The sequence below is a fragment of the Glycine max genome, chromosome 12 (assembly GCF_000004515.6).
Source record: "Glycine max cultivar Williams 82 chromosome 12, Glycine_max_v4.0, whole genome shotgun sequence".
In the NCBI taxonomy this organism is placed as follows: domain Eukaryota; kingdom Viridiplantae; phylum Streptophyta; class Magnoliopsida; order Fabales; family Fabaceae; genus Glycine; species Glycine max.
The window spans coordinates 10802874-10819278 of NC_038248.2; the positions used below are offsets into that span (position 1 = coordinate 10802874).

At 34.4% G+C, this 16405-nt stretch overlaps 3 protein-coding genes and 1 non-coding gene across 4 annotated transcripts; 1 reads left to right on the plus strand and 3 right to left on the minus strand.

Annotated features, from left to right (window-relative positions):
- Positions 1-1657: 1657 nt before the first annotated feature.
- Positions 1658-2968, minus strand: LOC102659673 (uncharacterized). Its single transcript, XM_006593010.1, has one exon. It carries the CDS (start codon positions 2966-2968, stop codon positions 1658-1660), a length of 1311 nt encoding a protein of 436 aa, XP_006593073.1.
- Positions 2969-7374: 4406 nt separating this feature from the next.
- On the minus strand, positions 7375-12095 carry LOC100806660 (tetraspanin-19). Its single transcript, XM_003539867.5, has 6 exons — positions 11740-12095; positions 10796-10895; positions 9860-9940; positions 9627-9731; positions 8258-8426; positions 7375-7676 (listed from the first exon to the last, which is right to left on the minus strand). Exons 1-6 carry the CDS (start codon positions 11907-11909, stop codon positions 7669-7671), a joined length of 633 nt encoding a protein of 210 aa, XP_003539915.1. The 5' UTR covers positions 11910-12095; the 3' UTR covers positions 7375-7668.
- Positions 12096-12187: 92 nt separating this feature from the next.
- Positions 12188-12260, plus strand: TRNAV-UAC (transfer RNA valine (anticodon UAC)). The gene has a single exon. It is a non-coding gene; the product is annotated as a tRNA-Val (tRNA).
- Positions 12261-13469: 1209 nt separating this feature from the next.
- On the minus strand, positions 13470-15097 carry LOC100808090 (mycothiol acetyltransferase). Its single transcript, XM_003539870.5, has 2 exons — positions 14782-15097; positions 13470-13818 (listed from the first exon to the last, which is right to left on the minus strand). The coding sequence occupies exons 1-2, from the start codon at positions 15014-15016 to the stop codon at positions 13589-13591; spliced, it is 465 nt and encodes a 154-aa protein (XP_003539918.1). The 5' UTR covers positions 15017-15097; the 3' UTR covers positions 13470-13588.
- Positions 15098-16405: the final 1308 nt, after the last annotated feature.

The following is a 16405-nucleotide window of genomic DNA, read 5'->3' on the forward strand; positions in this document are numbered from 1 at the left end:
TCTTATCCATGAAGGGCAAAGGAAAATGGTCCTTCCGGGTGGCTTCGTTTAACTTGCGGTAGTCAATGCACATCCGCCAGCCCGTGACAATTCGTGTGGGTATTAGATCATTCTTTTCATTCTTCACGACTGTCATTCCACCTTTCTTGGGGACCACTTGTACCGGACTGACCCAACCTCTATCAGAGATAGGGTATATGAGTCTAGCCTTTAACAACTTAAGCACTTCCTTCCTTACTTCTTCTTTCATAGTCGGATTCAAACGTCTCTGAGGTTGTCGAATAGGCTTGTAATCGTCCTCCATCATTATCTTATGCATGCAATACGAAGGACTGATTCCCTTCAAGTCAGATATATGCCATCTGATTGCTTCCTTATGCTTCCTCAGGATGTCCACCAATCTGTTCTCTTCTGCCTGTGTCAGTGCATTACTAATTACTACAGGTTTGGTGTCACCTTCCAAGAAAACATACTTTAAATGCTTAGGCAATACCTTTAATTCAACCTTCTTTTTCTCGGGTAGAGCCTTTTTCTCTAATATCTCAAAACAGGATTCTTTCTCAAGAATGACTTCTTGCCGATCCAAGTCTTCCAAGCAAGCCTTGAGATCCTCTTCTTCTTCACTGGTGAGACAGTCCATCTTATTTACTATTGCTTTCTCCAGTGAAGTGTGTGGTGTATCCAGAATATTGATATTATCGTCCCTGTCAATCTTTTCTATCTTGAAGCACTTCCAACCTTCCCGTGGATACTTCATTGCTTTAAAAAGGTCGAAAGTGATCTTCTGATTGTCAATACTCAGTTCCAAGCTTCCGTTCCCCATATCTACCACACAGTTGGCAGTCAACATGAAGGGTCTGCCTAAGATAAGGGGAATTTTTGTGTCCTCATCGATGTCCATGATGACAAAGTCCACCGGAAAAGTGAAGTGGCGAACCTTGACCAGGACATCTTCTACCACCCCGTATGGTCTCGTAATTGAGCGGTCTGCCAATTGAAGTGTCATTCTAGTGGGATCAATTTTCAGATTCCCAATTCGTCGACACATTGATAAGGGCATCAAATTGATGCTTGCCCCTAGATCAATGAGGGCTTTATCTACCGCTTCTTTTCCTATAGTGCATGGGATGGTAACGCTTCCGAGGTCCTTGAACTTTTTAGGTAGCTTCCTTTGAATGATCGCGCTACAATTGCCTCCTACTACAATGTTCTCGCTGTCTATATATTTCCCCTTCTTAGTGATGATGTCTTTCATGAACTTAGAGTAGAGGGGCATCTGTTATAAGGCTTCCCCGAATGCCATGGTGATCTCCAGTCCTTTAAATATTTCTAAGAAACGCTTGAAGTAGCGCTCTTTATTCTTCTTGGTTGGCACCTTAGGATACGGAAGATCCTGTGGCAAGACTGGCGATTCTTCCTTCTTAGCTTCTCTTGCCTTTTGACTCTTGGTTTTAGGTGATGAGACCACCTTCTCTTCTTCCTCTAGCTTCCCTTCCTCTTGAATTTTTTCTTTCTTATCCTCAGTTTCCTCGTCTTCTGTCATCGTTCTTGCTTCTTGAGAGTTCTTTTGTGCTCGAGTCACTACCGCTTTACTCTCTTCTCTTAGGTTCTTCTCAGTATTAGCCCCAAAAGTTCTTGTGGGCCTTTCAGCCCTTTCCTAGGCTAGCTGGCCCAATTGTGTCTCCAGGTTTCTGATAGCTGCATATGTGCTCTTTTGATGTGATCTCGTCTCCTGGATGAACGCTCTTGTCTCCTGACTGAATGCCTTCGTCTTCTGAGTGTTTGCCCTTGTCTCCTGGATGAATGCCCTTGTTTCCTGAGTGAAACTTAAGATCATTTCCTCTATACTGAGAGACGGCTTTTCTTGCTGACTCGGACCGTGACTAGGGTGCTGGTATGGTGGTTGAGGCCTAAGCTCCTTGTACTGATTTCCTTGATTTCTCCAGCCGGAGCCTCGGTTAAAGTTTCTTCCCTGGTTAAATCTTGGCAATCCGTTATTGTATCCAGACGGGTTTCCTTGGTAGTAGCCTTGGAAACCTTGGCGATTAGGATTGCCCATGTAATTTATTTCTTGAGAGGGCTCATGTTGGATTGCGCATTGTCCAGGCTCATGTGTTCCTACACATGTGGGACATCCCTCTACTTGCAAAACAGGGGAATGAGAAATATTCACTACTTGTAGTTGTTGGGGCAATTTGTTAAGCGTCTTCGTAATAGCTTCTAATTGTCTGGATATCAACTTATGTTGTGCCAGAGTTGCGTCTTGTGTACTAAGCTCTAGGAGGCTTTTCTTTGTTGGGACATGAGAACGGTCACGAAGGATAGCCCGATCGCTCGCTGCCATGTTCTCAATGAGTTCCATCGCTTCCTCGGGTGTCTTTAACTTGATTTTTCCTCCCGCGGATGCGTCCAATAATTGCTTCGATTGAGGTCGTAATCCATCAATGAAGATGTTTAACTGTACTGGCTCGCTATATCCATGAGTGGGCGTTTTCCTTAACAATCCGTGGAAGCGTTCTAAGGCCTCGCTAAGGGATTCATCTGGGAATTGATGGAAAGATGAGATTTCTAGCTTCCCTTCAGCTGTCTTGGATTCAGGGAAGTACTTTTTCAGAAATATGTCTACAACTTCTTCCCAAGTCCTAAAGGTGTTGCCCTTAAAAGAATGCAACCATCTTTTTGCCTCTCCCGCTAACGAGAAAGAAAAGAGGCTGAGGCGTACCGCTTGTGGTGGAACTCCCGTTATCTTAAACGTGTTGCATATTTCTATAAATGAGGCTAGATGCGTATAAGGATCCTCACTTGGGAGACCATGGAAGAGGTTCCCGTGAATCAGCTGAATGAGAGAATGAGGGTACGAAATATTAGGGGCTTGAACCTCTGGCGGTGTGATACTTGTGAAGAATTCAGGAGTAGTAGTATGACAGAAATCTTTTAATGTAACCCTACGTACTGGTTCTCCGTCCATTTGAACGTGATTTGGAGAGAGAGGAGGTGAAGTATCTATGTCTTGCTCCCTTTGTCTTCTCGCGGCATTGTTACACCGACAGGTAGCTTCGATTTCTAAGTCTATGGGAACGATAGTAGATTTACCTCGCATAAAAACACAAGTTTATACCCGTGTAATTTATGGAGAAGGAAAGAATGGGGAAAGAGGAGTGGTGAGAGAAAGAATGGCCAAGGGAAAGAGGAGGGGTGAAAGAAAGAATGGCCAACAGTGAAGGAAAGAATGGCCAAGAGGGAAACAAATTACAAACTGATAATATGACACTTAAATGCGAAAACAAAATCCCCGGCAACGGCGCCAAAAACTTGTTAACTCGTTGGCAAGTGTACCAAATCGTCACAAGTAGTAAAGTTCTCGGAAGTCCGAGTGTCGAATCCACAGGGACTTTGTTTGTACTTAGATTAATGCAAACCCCAATTTAGAAGCAAGAGATAAGAATTTAAAATAAAAGATAAAGAAATATAAGAGATAAGGTAAAGAAAAGATAAGATATTTAGAGATAAAATTAGAAGATAAAAGAAAAGATAAGATATTTAAAGATAAAATTAGAAGATAAAAGAAAAAGATAAAAGATTGAAAGATCAAAATAGAAGATAAAATATTTAAATTGAGATATCATAAAGATAAGAATAACTACTTCTAAGAAAACCCAACAATAAAATAAGAAACTTCAAACAATAAAATAGGGAATAAAGTCTATATAGTAAAATCGCTAAAACCTAACAAGCCTAATCAGCCTAGATATATGGATTCAGGATTTGTCTATTATCAATACCAGTGAACTAATTCTGCCCCACATCTATCCATCAACTTGCCACTGATGCCTCATGATGACAAGCCTACCTTAATTACCTATCTTCCAAATGCCCTTTGCGAAGACTCAATAACTAAGATGCATTAAGATTACATTCTAGATGTTTGCTAAAGCATGGGCATTGGGGCATTAAGTCATGCTAACCCAATGATTTCTTTCTTTTATTGTTCTATTAAGCGTTACCCTCTCCCGAGTGGCCTAACCCTTATAACCGATTCACGCATTCATTCCTTATCCCTAATTAGGCTTTACCCTCTCCCGAGTGGCCTAACCCTTATAACCGATTCACGCATTCATTCCTTATCCCTAATTAGGCTTTACCCTCTCCCGAGTGGCCTAAAGACTAACAGAAAATAAAGTTTGAAATGCAGAATAAATAAGAAAGAAAAGCAGATAAAAGAACCTGAAAGGAAAACCCTATAAAAGATAACCCAATAATTTCTTCCTTTTAGTGTTCTCTTAAGCGTTACCCTCTCCCGAGTGGCCTAACCCTTAAAACAGATTCAAGTATTCATTCCTTACCCCTAATTAGGCTTTATCCTCTCCCGAGTGGACTAAACCCTAATAGAAAGCAAGTTCTGAGATACAGGATGTAAAAAGAAAGAACGGTAGATAAATAAAAGAACCTGGAGGGAATTCCTCTTTTTATTGATAACTCTTGAAATGCTCCATACATCATTGGCTTTTTAGGCCTGCCAGGCCCTAGCTAGGGGATTAGCCACTCATAGTCATGAGGGCTTTACAATGAGAAGGGGGGTGAAAACTGAGTGCTAGAGGTCTGAAAACTGAGTTCTCAAGAAGTGTCTGCTTTCCTAGGCTGGCCCTCTTATTTATAGGTGCAAACTTGGGCTTGGGCTTTTTCTGATTTTCTTCTTTTTTTTTCCTTTATTTCTGCTCCTTTTTGCTTGTTGTACCTCCTTTTTTCACATCTGCAATCAAAATTCGAAATTAAATAAATCTTTCCAAATTAAGCATAAATAAATGCTAAATAATTAATTCTAAGTTAATTTTAGACCGATTTTCCACTATTAATTCACTATTATTTAGCAGTTATCAAGTACGTCATTCCTTGAACTTCTGAGATGTTTCAGCTTTGTTCCTTAGGATGTAGACCCATACTCTTCTTGAATAGTCATGGATAATGCTCAAGAAATAGGATCCACCCCCATGTGTTTGGATCCTAAATGGTCCCCATAGATCTGCATGAGCATACTCAAAAGGTTTGGTTGAGGTGCGCTTACCTGTCCCAAATTTCACCCTGTGAGATTTTCCCAAGACATACTGGTCACAAAACTCCAATTTGTGGAGTTTATCACCCATCAGAAGGTGCCACAATTTAGACTTATCACTGATGTGGCCTAGCTGCAACTGCCACAATTTAGACTTATCTTCCATTGTTTGACTTGCAACAGATGCTTGTCCAATTACTGTGGATCCTTCCAGGATGTATAGCCCATTGCTTCGCCTTCCCTTAGCAATGATTGAGGCTCCAGTAGACACCTTCATTATCCCATTCTCAACCTTTGTAATGTATCCTATAAGATCAAACATGCTTATAGAGATAAGGTTTCTCTTGAGTTCTGGATTGTACCTCACATCTTACAGCAGCATTTCCCTGTTGTCAAACATTCTCAGTCTGACAGTCCCAATGCCATGCACCTTGCAAGCCTTGTTGTTCCCAAGGAGTACTGTTCCATACTCTTTTTGTTCAAGATCCTCGAAGTAATCCTTTACAGGACACATATGGTATGTGCATCTTGAGTCCATGACCCAACTCTTCTGTGAATCATCAGATGAAGCCACCAAGACCCCAGCAGATTCATATCCTTCATAAGCTTTTGCAACATCTGCAGTTTCAGTAACCCGAGAGGCCTTGGTACCTTTCTTAGGGCAGTGCTTCTTGATATGGCCAACCTTTTGACATTTGAAACATCGGACCCGCTTCTTGGTTTCAGGCCTTGACTTCTTCCATTTACCTTATCCCTTCTTTCCTTTTCCCTTCATTGCTGCTAGACCAGATGACACCTCCTCTGTAATCTTTGAATCTTGGAGTTTTTGGAATTCTTTGGTTTGAATTGAGGTGACCACCTCCTCCAAGGTATTTAGCTGATCCTTCCCATACAGAAGAGCATCTCTAAAGTGCTCAAAGGTTTTAGGTAAAGCATTTAGAAGAATGATAACTTTATCTTCATCTTCTAGTTTCACTCCGATATTCTCAAGATCATCAATGTTCTTGTTGAATTCTGCGAGTTGTTCCTCGATCGTCCTTGTTTCTGCCATCTTGAATGAATAGAGTTGTTGTTTGAGACACAACCTATGGGCCAAAGACCTGGTCATGTACAGGGATTCCAACTTTGCCCATATCCCAGCCGCAGTTTTCTCCTTTGCAACCTCCCTTAGTGCCTTATCACCAAGGCACAGTATGATTGCACTCCTGGCCTTGTCAATAATACTTTTCTTCTTTGCATGCGTCAAGGTTGGCGGCATGTTCAACTCCCCTTTCAATACTTCATCACATCCTTGTTGAATCAAGATTGCTTCCATTTTGATCTTCCATAGTCCAAAGTCATTGGAGCCAAAGAACTTCTTAATGTCAAACTTCGTTGCCATTTCTTGAATGATCTTGTTAACCTTTGCATTTTTTTCCACAGACAACGCCACTTGTTGGTTCAAGAACTATGATACTACAAAGCAAGATCAAAACTAGAAAAATATGATCACACACAAACACAAGGCACAGAGAAAAATGAATGTTGTTGTTATTATTTGAAATAAATCAATATTGGTTCTATACACACACTTTATATATGACAAACATCCAGGAGTTATATATATATATATATATATAACCCCAACAATTGTAAATAATTTAAACAATTACAAGCAATAGGTAAAGAGACCAATCAAATATAGAGTCAGCAGTTACTACAACAATATAACATAGTTAAATATTTATTAGTTATTTTATCAAAATTCCATAAATATCTAACAAATTGTAAACCGCTAGATTGAAATTTTAATTTCACAACATTCATTAATTTGATTAAATGTAAATTTTTGTTTTTATAAAAAAACTGCTTCTATATTTTAAAATCATTAGATTTTTTTGTTAATTTAACAACCGTTGATGAAACATTTTAGAATCATTAGATGTTTTATTCATTTGTCTAATTACACTAATTAGAAAGAAAAACACAAGTGTCTATGTCTAATGAACATTCAAAAACAAGATTTTTCTGTTTGTTTTTTTTTAAGCTCGCAACGACACCTGTAGGAAATCAATTTCATCTCCATTTGATCAAGTGATGAAATGAAGTTTATAATCCGAATCTCTCAAGTCTTTGAACTTTAAAAAGTAAAAACGCACAAAAAAGAAAAGGACAATCGTGTTTTTGCCTAAATGCACCGGCACCAAACAGTTGAATGATCAGTAACCAGGATAAACAAAAGAATATTTGTTCATATCCATGGATCCAACTTCTCGGAGATTTTTTTTAGGCAACTTCTGAGATACTGTTAACAGAAGATACAGGGGGGGGGGGGGGGGGGGGTCTATCATGAAGAGGATTTTATTTACTATATACAGACAGGAATCATAATGATACATACGTTCATTCACCAAAAAAGAAATAAAAAAAAAATATTTTGCTCATAACTGTATGAAATTGGTGTAACAGATGCAAGGGTCACAATAAGCACTTGTTTCTCCCATACCCATTAATCCAATAGCTAATCCATCTCCAGCATACAAGTCCTTTTTCTAAGCCAACTGGCATCCGAAAGGACTACCTCTCCTACCTTCCATGGCTCCAAACGTCAAGGTTCAGTTGAAAGCATTGGCCTTACCCTATTTCTCTGATTAAAAAGGAAACTTCCATTTAAAAAGAGAAAAGTGCAAGCAAGAGCTAAGGTTCAACATGCTGACTAATGTACAATAAAACAATAACCAAGTATTCACCAAAGAAAAACAAAGCAAGACTTATTCCACCAAGGTAACTAATAAATAGTGACTATATAAAATCAAACAGATATTTCATAAAGTATCTTACCACTGACAGAATAATGTTAACATTAAAGTTAAATCAATATCATGCAAAAAAAGCATCATTAGCAGAGATTAATGTTCTAATTTCTAAACAAGTTTAAAAAAAGAGGAATGAAGAAAATCAATATTGCTAACATAAATGCTATAGATTGCATATAAAATCTTCAAAAAAAAATGATATAGATTTATCTAATACATAACCATTTTCAAATTCATAAATTGTAGTATAAATCGAAGTACGGTCTACTTGCCTCTTCAAACCATTTAAGAATAAGGCTGATGCATGATAATAGGTATTTGAAACAGACTAGTGAAAATAAATGATAAAGGAAATCCAAGATAGCTAGAATAAGAAAACTATGATCAATTAAAGAATTCCAATCTTTTCTACCTTGTCTCCTCCATGTATCATTTCCATGTGCATATCCTGGATCAACAACATAATGAGGTGGAGCATTCTTCAAGAGTGGCACCCTGTCAGGAGCATATTCATCATCACTGTCATAATATTGATGTGGCCCTAGTGCTTTGAGTATCATTGCCAATAATAAAGAGAGTCCCTGCTTGTTAGCAGCACAGACAGCCATCCATTAATACATCATTCATTAACCAAGTAGTAGTCAGAGAAATATGTAACAAAGCACAAGAAATATGCACTAGCTGACCAGGTACTGTACTGACAGAACAAATGTATTAGAAAAACAGTAGACATTGTACTAGTTGCCAGTTGTTTAACATCCTAATTAAGTTTTTTTTTTTTTTTTTGAAAAGACAATCAAATTTATTAAAACCATCTGAATCGCAAGATGTGCCTTGAATGATCCAAAACATAATACATCAAAAGCAAAGACCAGACATCTTACTGCAAACAAAAGCACGACCATTACCTACATCCCCCATGTATAACCAAAAATAGCAAAACATATAACATCAGTCTCCTTACTGGCTCATAACCCACCCAAAAACACTAAAAATACAAACTCATAAAGATGAAAACATCAAATCTGATAAAACCATCCCTGCTATATGCTGACACGTTGATAACTGATAATATGCAGCTGAGATAACTGATACAAATAGCAGTCCATATATAAAACAGAACGCATCCTTCATGAAGATATTTTGCCCACCACATATTTGTGTTATACATACTAATTAAGTAATTATACAGATAGAATAATTGGTTCAGATCTCATCCACAACAGGAGTATTACCTTTATCAATCCCTTAATCGTAAAATATGCATCCAAATTACAAATAACTAAACAAAACATATAAAGTATATATAAAGGACAAACATAACAGGATGCACTTAGAAACAAACGACAAAAGCCGATATTTTCTTTTTCCATTTTTTTAAAAAGATAAAACCTGATCTTGACAGTGTGAAAGAGATGTGTACAAAAGAAGAAAGTTGCTGCTGTGTAGTGCTTATCGTGTTAGTCTCACATACAACAGGTCCCCCAAACTTGCTTAGAGAAAGCAATAAATATTGTTTTAAAACTCAGTATTTTCCGATCATTAGCCATAGTTTTCTTAGTATGCTTTATTCACAAAAGAGAAGGAAGAAGCTACTTAGACAATCTTGAAAACCTGAATACAAAATTCTCTTGAACTAAATAACTTGAATGTGTTGAAAACTTGTATATTATAATCAACTAGGAAGTGGGAAGAATTTTCAACATTAGGTGATTAGGCTTCTACAGTAATTGTGTCGTAAATTGTTATACTAGTGTCACACAGAGAAGAGGGAGATTCACCTGTACAGAAACAAGTGACAGGCCTACCCATTTGCACATCTCATAATTTGACCTGATAAAATTCTTGAACTGATCAAAACTCCCGGAGGGGTCCTTTGGGAAGTCCTGATTCCAATTTCCATGTTTGAATGGATCAGATAATGGTTTAACACATATATGTCACAGGAAGAGAAGACTACAGAAGTATTGAATTTAACAAAAACATTACTGAGAAAGTTCTTTATATACAATACCTTCTCCCAGTCCTGGTTTACAAATACATCAACAGTTACTGCAGCCTCCAGCATGATAAGCAAAACAACAAATACTATATACTGTAAGCAGTCAAGGTCAACAGTGCCTAAATGACTTAATGACCACATAACGAGATGTTTTTGCAATTGAACACAATGCTACTACTGTTTAGGCTGCTTGAAAGCTCAATTCAGTACATAAAATTAAAAGTTTCATCACTAAAAAAATATTATTGGGGCTTGTTTAATATTTACCAAAAGTGAAATTAAGTGAAAAGTGCAAAAATAATTCAGTACACAGGAAATCAATGAATACATTCAACAGTGAACTTTCCCTTGTTTAAATTATTAAATGCACTGATAAAAAAAATTATTAAATGATTATAGTTATCTTAAAATATTATTGTATCATTTATTTTATTAAAATATGTTTTCTTACCATGCACTAGCAATTAATAATTAGAAGTCTCTATTTCAGTGCAGAAAATTAAAAGTTTCAGCAGTGAAAATTATCAATGGTGTTTGATTAATACTTATCAGAAATGAAATTAAGTGAAAAATGCCAAAATCATTAAGTACACAGGGGATCAATAGATAAATACATTAAACAGTAATCATTTCCTTATTTTAATTGTTAGCTAATAATGGCTACCTTATAACCTTATTTATTTTATCATATTAAAACATATTTTCCTTAATGCATTTAATGCTTAAAATTAAAAGTCTCGAATTTAGATTTTAAGAAAATGGTTAAAAATATTTGTTAAGAGTAATCTATAAATTTCATATATATTTTATGTTGTATCATGCCATAGTTACAACCTAAGTTTTTAGAAGTGTCATATCCTTGCATTGTATCAGAAACATATCCGATAATAGTGCCTGTATCCGTGCATCATAGATTGAAATATAATGGTAGATTAAAGAAAAGGATACCAAATACAGGCAACAGCCATTAGCAGTTTCAGCAGCAACATGACCTAAACAAGTGATTACACAGAACGCAACTCCAAGCCCAAGAAATGTGTAAATGAACCTGATTGCAGAAAAAAAAAAACAATTTGTTAACAATCTGTCCATACATACAGATCAGAAAACTTAATAATGTAAAGAAGAATCAAAGAAGGAAATACAGTGTTTGGACTTTGGACACGATTATTTCTCAAAAAGTATACAAAAATAAGCAATCAGTGTGAGAACACCCCACCCCCCAAACCACCAAAAAATAAAAATCATCTTCAAAAGATTTGAAGCATACAAAGTACCAACCAGTGTACCTCACAAAATGAATATCAAGGTTTTAAAAAATGGCATCTGCGTCTAACATCAAAGTTGTTGGAGTTTCTACGACCACAATAAACTTTCCACAATATCAAGGATTATTACAAAAACCACAATTTAAAACCTTAAACATATCCATATCCTAAGCCAGAACCCGAATCCTGCTCCAAAACTCCGGCTTATACTTAATATGTTTCCTGGTTCTCTTAATTCCATTAACAGCTTGCAAGTGGACAGAATGCAAAACTGTATTCCCAAAAGTCATTTAAATTATATTCTCAAATTGTATAACATTATAATGTCAAACACAACTCCCCCGATAAACAATTCTCTCTTTCACAATTAAATCGTCTGGTTTCCTAAAACATTATCTTCCATTTAACGCTTTAATATCAAAACAATAATAATAAAAAAAATCAAATAGCACCATAATATCAAATAATAATATCATTGTATTTTTAAAACATTTTTCTATGCTCAAATCTTATTTGCCACGGGTCAACCGAAGTCTAAAGTTTCTCACTCATCCACACAACGAAAAAAGAAGCTAGAAAAACAAAAAAAAAAAAAAAAGGAAGAAAAATAAAAGACAATTTTACCACGGAGGTGGGTAATCAGAATCGTGACCAAAGGGAAGCTCACCCATCTTCCTCTGCCAAACCCTAATCATCCATGCGGAGTATAGAATCATGGCTAGCCCGGCCATCCCAATTACCGAGTTTACCAGCTTCAATGTCGATTGAATGCAGCTTCTCAACACCCTCACCATTTTCTTTATCGATTTCTAATTTGTGAAAAATTGAAAAAAAAATATAGAAACAATTTAATTCCCCCTGAATCGAATGAAAGCAGAGTTAGAATATGGAATTAGAGTGCAATGAAACCCTAGATTGAAATCTAGGGCTCGAATGCGGATCAACGGATTCGAAGAGGGCGAAGAGGTTATTAGTTTCTTCTTTTAGTTATTTTATGGTTTTGAGTTTTTCATGTGCCATCATTATATTTTAAATAAATTATATTATTCTCGTTTTACGATATAACATTAAAGTTGCTGTGGTGTAGTGGTTATCACGTTAGTCTTACACACTAAAGGTCCCCAGTTCGATCCTGGGCAGCAACAGTATTAAATGTTTTATTCATCATTTCATTTATCTTTCAAAAAAAACAAACGTTTGAAAATTTTCTATTTTATTTTTCGTATTATAACTTGCACGAGCAAGAGAGTTTTTTTTTCCTTGAAAAATAATAAATGTCACATGAGATATTCTTTTTTTTACACTTTTTTTCACGTATGTTAAAATTACTATACTACTCCCCTATATAGAAGATGAGAGACTCTAGTGAGATATATATTATTTTTCAATTGTATGTATGGAAAAATATTATTGAGAGAAATAAAACTCACTTCAGTGTGAAGTAAAAACTTTATTCCCCTGCTAACTTGAAAATCAATTTCATGATATTTTTAATATTAGAATACTCTTATTCCAACAAAAAATAGAAGTATAAATTCATATTTATTTATTATTAATTACCACATGAGTCCTCTATATAAAAATCATAGTGCATTAAAAAAATTATTTTTAACTTCTTAACATTTATCTAAGGGGTTAAAATAGGTCAACTTAACTCACACGAATTAGTCTACCAAAGGTTGAACATTAAATGGGTTGAGCCAACTCAACTCATTCTTAAATGAGTCGTGAAAATATTAATCCGGTACCAATGGTTGGTAATTAGGTGGGTTGGCTTGTCAAGTGTATAAAAGTAAAAATAAATCCTAAATAAAAAATTAAAATATTTTTCTTTTTTAAAAAAATGATATTTTTTTTTCATCAAAGACATTTATTAATTCAAATGATTTAAATGGGTTAAGTGGACCAATCCTACTCAAACCTACCAGACTCACGAATTAAGTGAGTTAATTTGGCCCAAATCCATGATGAGTCGGGTTGACTCAATGATTCGGACTTGTTCTGACACCTCTATACGTATCTAAAAATACTTATTAGCATTTGTTTATCAAGTAAAAAAATTGTGACATACAAAATGATGACACTCTCACTGGAAGGCTCACTCCTTAATAAGATTGACTTATAATTTGTGATTCTAAACATGTTTCATCCATCAATAAAGAGTGTTAGTTGGTTACTTTTAGAATTATTTTAGCATTTCCACTTTTTTAATCATCAATCTTTCTATACTTTCATTTTTAGACATTTTCACAATGTTACCTGCACTGAAAAAGCATGTACAGGTAGTAGCAGTACAGGCAATTGAAAAACATTACATAGATCTTCATTTTCTGCTAGGAAAAGGAAAACAATAGTAAAACCACAAGCCCTCTTTATTAAATGCTTGTCTTTCATGACTCCATACACAGAGTTACAAATTTGTTCTTTTAAATTAACCACTGGTCATATGTAAAATGTATTTTTAATTTCTCCTTCAACTTGAATCGAAGTCCAAGTACATTCTATAGGCATCTCTATCTGAGGAGTAGTACCCTTCAACCAAAGTGTCAATTTGGAAACCATGTTTCTTGTAAAGATTCACTGCAGGAGTCCTCAAGGGATCCACATGAAGCATTATGCGCGAAACTTTCCTTGTCCTGCATTTCTCAATTCCTGCTTTCAACAGAGCCTCTCCGTGGCCTTGTCCCCTCCATTGCTCCTTCACTATCAAGACCAAATTATGGCATACCCATGTTATGAGTAACCAAAAAATTGAAGATTCAATACAATTAACGTTTCTAAAATTAAACTGGTCATTGAACCAGTTAAAGCATACTTACTATCATTATTTTATAGTCTTAAAAACTATAAAAAAAAACATTATTTTGTAAGTTTTAACATTTAAATTACATACAAAATTTCAAATCAAATATATCATAATACTAAGTCTAAGTTTCAACCATATACTAATATAAAAATGTTCATCAACAGCATCAAGTTAACTTTTTCATTTTCTTAAAAAAAAAAAATCAAATGGAAGTTGTATAAAGTAGTTTTCATTGACCCGCTATAAACCGGTGTTTAGTTAGTTTTCCAATTCTTTGACCAATTATCCTCAATGCTGTTTTTGTGATTTATTTAGACTAGACACTATATTGGTTCAACAGTTTTTCAGTCCAACCAGATATGGTTTGTCCGATTTTCAAAACACTTCTCACTATGGCTGTATTTGGTACGAAAGACGAAAATGCTTTTGCAAAGACGGAAATAAGGTGCGGTTGTTTGGCATGAGAGAGAAATTAGAGAGTTAATTTTGAACTTTGTGGACCCACGGGTTAATCATAACAAAACAACTCTAACATTCAATTTTATTTGTACTCTATTTCTCTTTTTTCAAATTATTTCTCTTCCATTTCTATCTACTCTATTTCCCTTTCTTCAGAACCAAAAACAGCCTATCTGAGGTTGATGAGAGCTACATATAAGACCGCATTATTATCATCTTCCCAAGTAGTAAAAGAGCTTTCATCTTTTTAATTGGGAAATTTCATCAAACAGGTTATGGGCATAACTTAATTTACAACGCCTGCATAAAATTTAACATTGGAAAGACGAAATTTGAAATTTTGAATGCAACCATTATTCCGTGACTTAGAACTAAGCAAGAAAACGAAGTGGGGTTGGAACCTGCGAGCTTTGTGATGGAGCCGTACAAGGAAGAAGGCCAAGAATACATGACATAGCCTGCAATTACGCCATTCACGTGAATATAAAGCAACCCACTGTTTTTCTTTCTAAGTTCATCGTGAAAGAATGAAGCCAGTGATTCGTGCTTGGGAAAGATCTTTCTCTCCATTTTCACTATCTCTTCCACTGTATTGGCACAGTTTCTATTGAGCTCAACAATCGCCACCTTCGCCATGATTCGTGAGTATTGAGTGAAAAAATAACTGATAGCATATATACTTCAGTTTATATGAATTTGTCAGTGACTTTGTTGTTTATTTGGAATATACAAGTATGTTGTCTTAAACTAAGACACATTGAATGTAACAACTTTTTAAAATTCAGATTTTTTTAATGGAATTTTAAGATTCATGTTAAGCATTATTATAAATTTTATTAAATATTTTTAATTATTTTTAAAAAATTTAATTTTTTAAAAAATAATATAAAAATGTTTTAATAAATATTCTTTAATTTCATGAGCTAATAATGTTCAACAATTGTATAATAATGAATTAAAAAATAATTGTATAATAAAAAAAAGTGTATAATAATGCAGTAACATTTTTATTATTTTATACTATTATTTAATTATAAATTATTTTTCAAAGATTATCAATTTTAATAATATTTATTTTAAAATTATATTCAAAATAATTTCTAGTTGACTAAGAGAATAACATATCAAAATTAAGAATAAGTAACATGAAGTAATAGTGTAAAAATAAATTTATATTGTCTTCCAAAAACAAACTTCCAGTAAATTTGTTAACTTTAAAAGCCATAAATCAGATTAATTATGAATTTTTATTGGTTAATATAAAATTTTTTATTCTGGACATCGTAAAAAAATTAAAATCGGTTAATTAAGCCCAAATATGTTTTTGGTTCTAAGTTAGTATTTTTTCAATTTTGATCCGTGTAATTATTTTATTTAATTCTAGTTCGTGTAAATTTGTGTTTTTTTAGTTTTAATTCTTATATGATATTTTTTCATTTTCAGTCTTTATAAATTTATATTTTTTAATTTTTTTCTATAAATGTAAATTTATAAAAACTATAAAATTAAAGAATTAGAATTTTAAAATAATTAAAATTGAAAAACCATAAATTTATAAGGACTAAAATAAAAAATAAATAAAAAACTTATAAGAACAAATATTAAAAAGATACAAACTTAGACTAAAAATAGAAAATGAACTTATAGGACTAAAAATGAAAACATTAACTTACAAAACTAAAAACATATTTAACTCTTTTAATTAACAAATATCCATATATAGAATAAGTTGGCTGTAATTGTGTAATGAAGAGTAAATAACCAATTGAAAAAATCAATTAACTTATATTAGATTAATAACCAACAAAATAATTGTGGACACAAGTCATAATGGGTATGAAATAGATAGTATTTTGAGAGAAAATCCACCTTTTATACACTCATAATTTATAAAGATTAATCACAATTTTTAGACGTGACATAGTCGTACCAATAATGGTAAAGAAAAATATAGATTGGATTAATTCAATGGACCAGAGTACGCAGATGAGGCAATAAGTAACAGACAACACACACTAGTGGTAA

Coding starts and splice junctions, on each gene's coding strand:
- LOC100808090 (XM_003539870.5), bottom strand. CDS start 15,016: ATGGCGAAGGTGGCGATTGTTGAGCTCAATAGAAACTGTGCCAATACA. Junction 13,819..14,781: donor CTCCATCACAAAGCTCGCAG/GTTCCAACCCCA, acceptor TGGTCTTGATAG/TGAAGGAGCAATGGAGGGGA.
- LOC100806660 (XM_003539867.5), bottom strand. CDS start 11,909: ATGGTGAGGGTGTTGAGAAGCTGCATTCAATCGACATTGAAGCTGGTA. Junction 10,896..11,739: donor TCTGATTACCCACCTCCGTG/GTAAAATTGTCT, acceptor TTCTGCAATCAG/GTTCATTTACACATTTCTTG. Junction 8,427..9,626: donor TGTCACTTGTTTCTGTACAG/GTGAATCTCCCT, acceptor GCTAACAAGCAG/GGACTCTCTTTATTATTGGC.
- LOC102659673 (XM_006593010.1), bottom strand. CDS start 2,968: ATGGACGGAGAACCAGTACGTAGGGTTACATTAAAAGATTTCTGTCAT.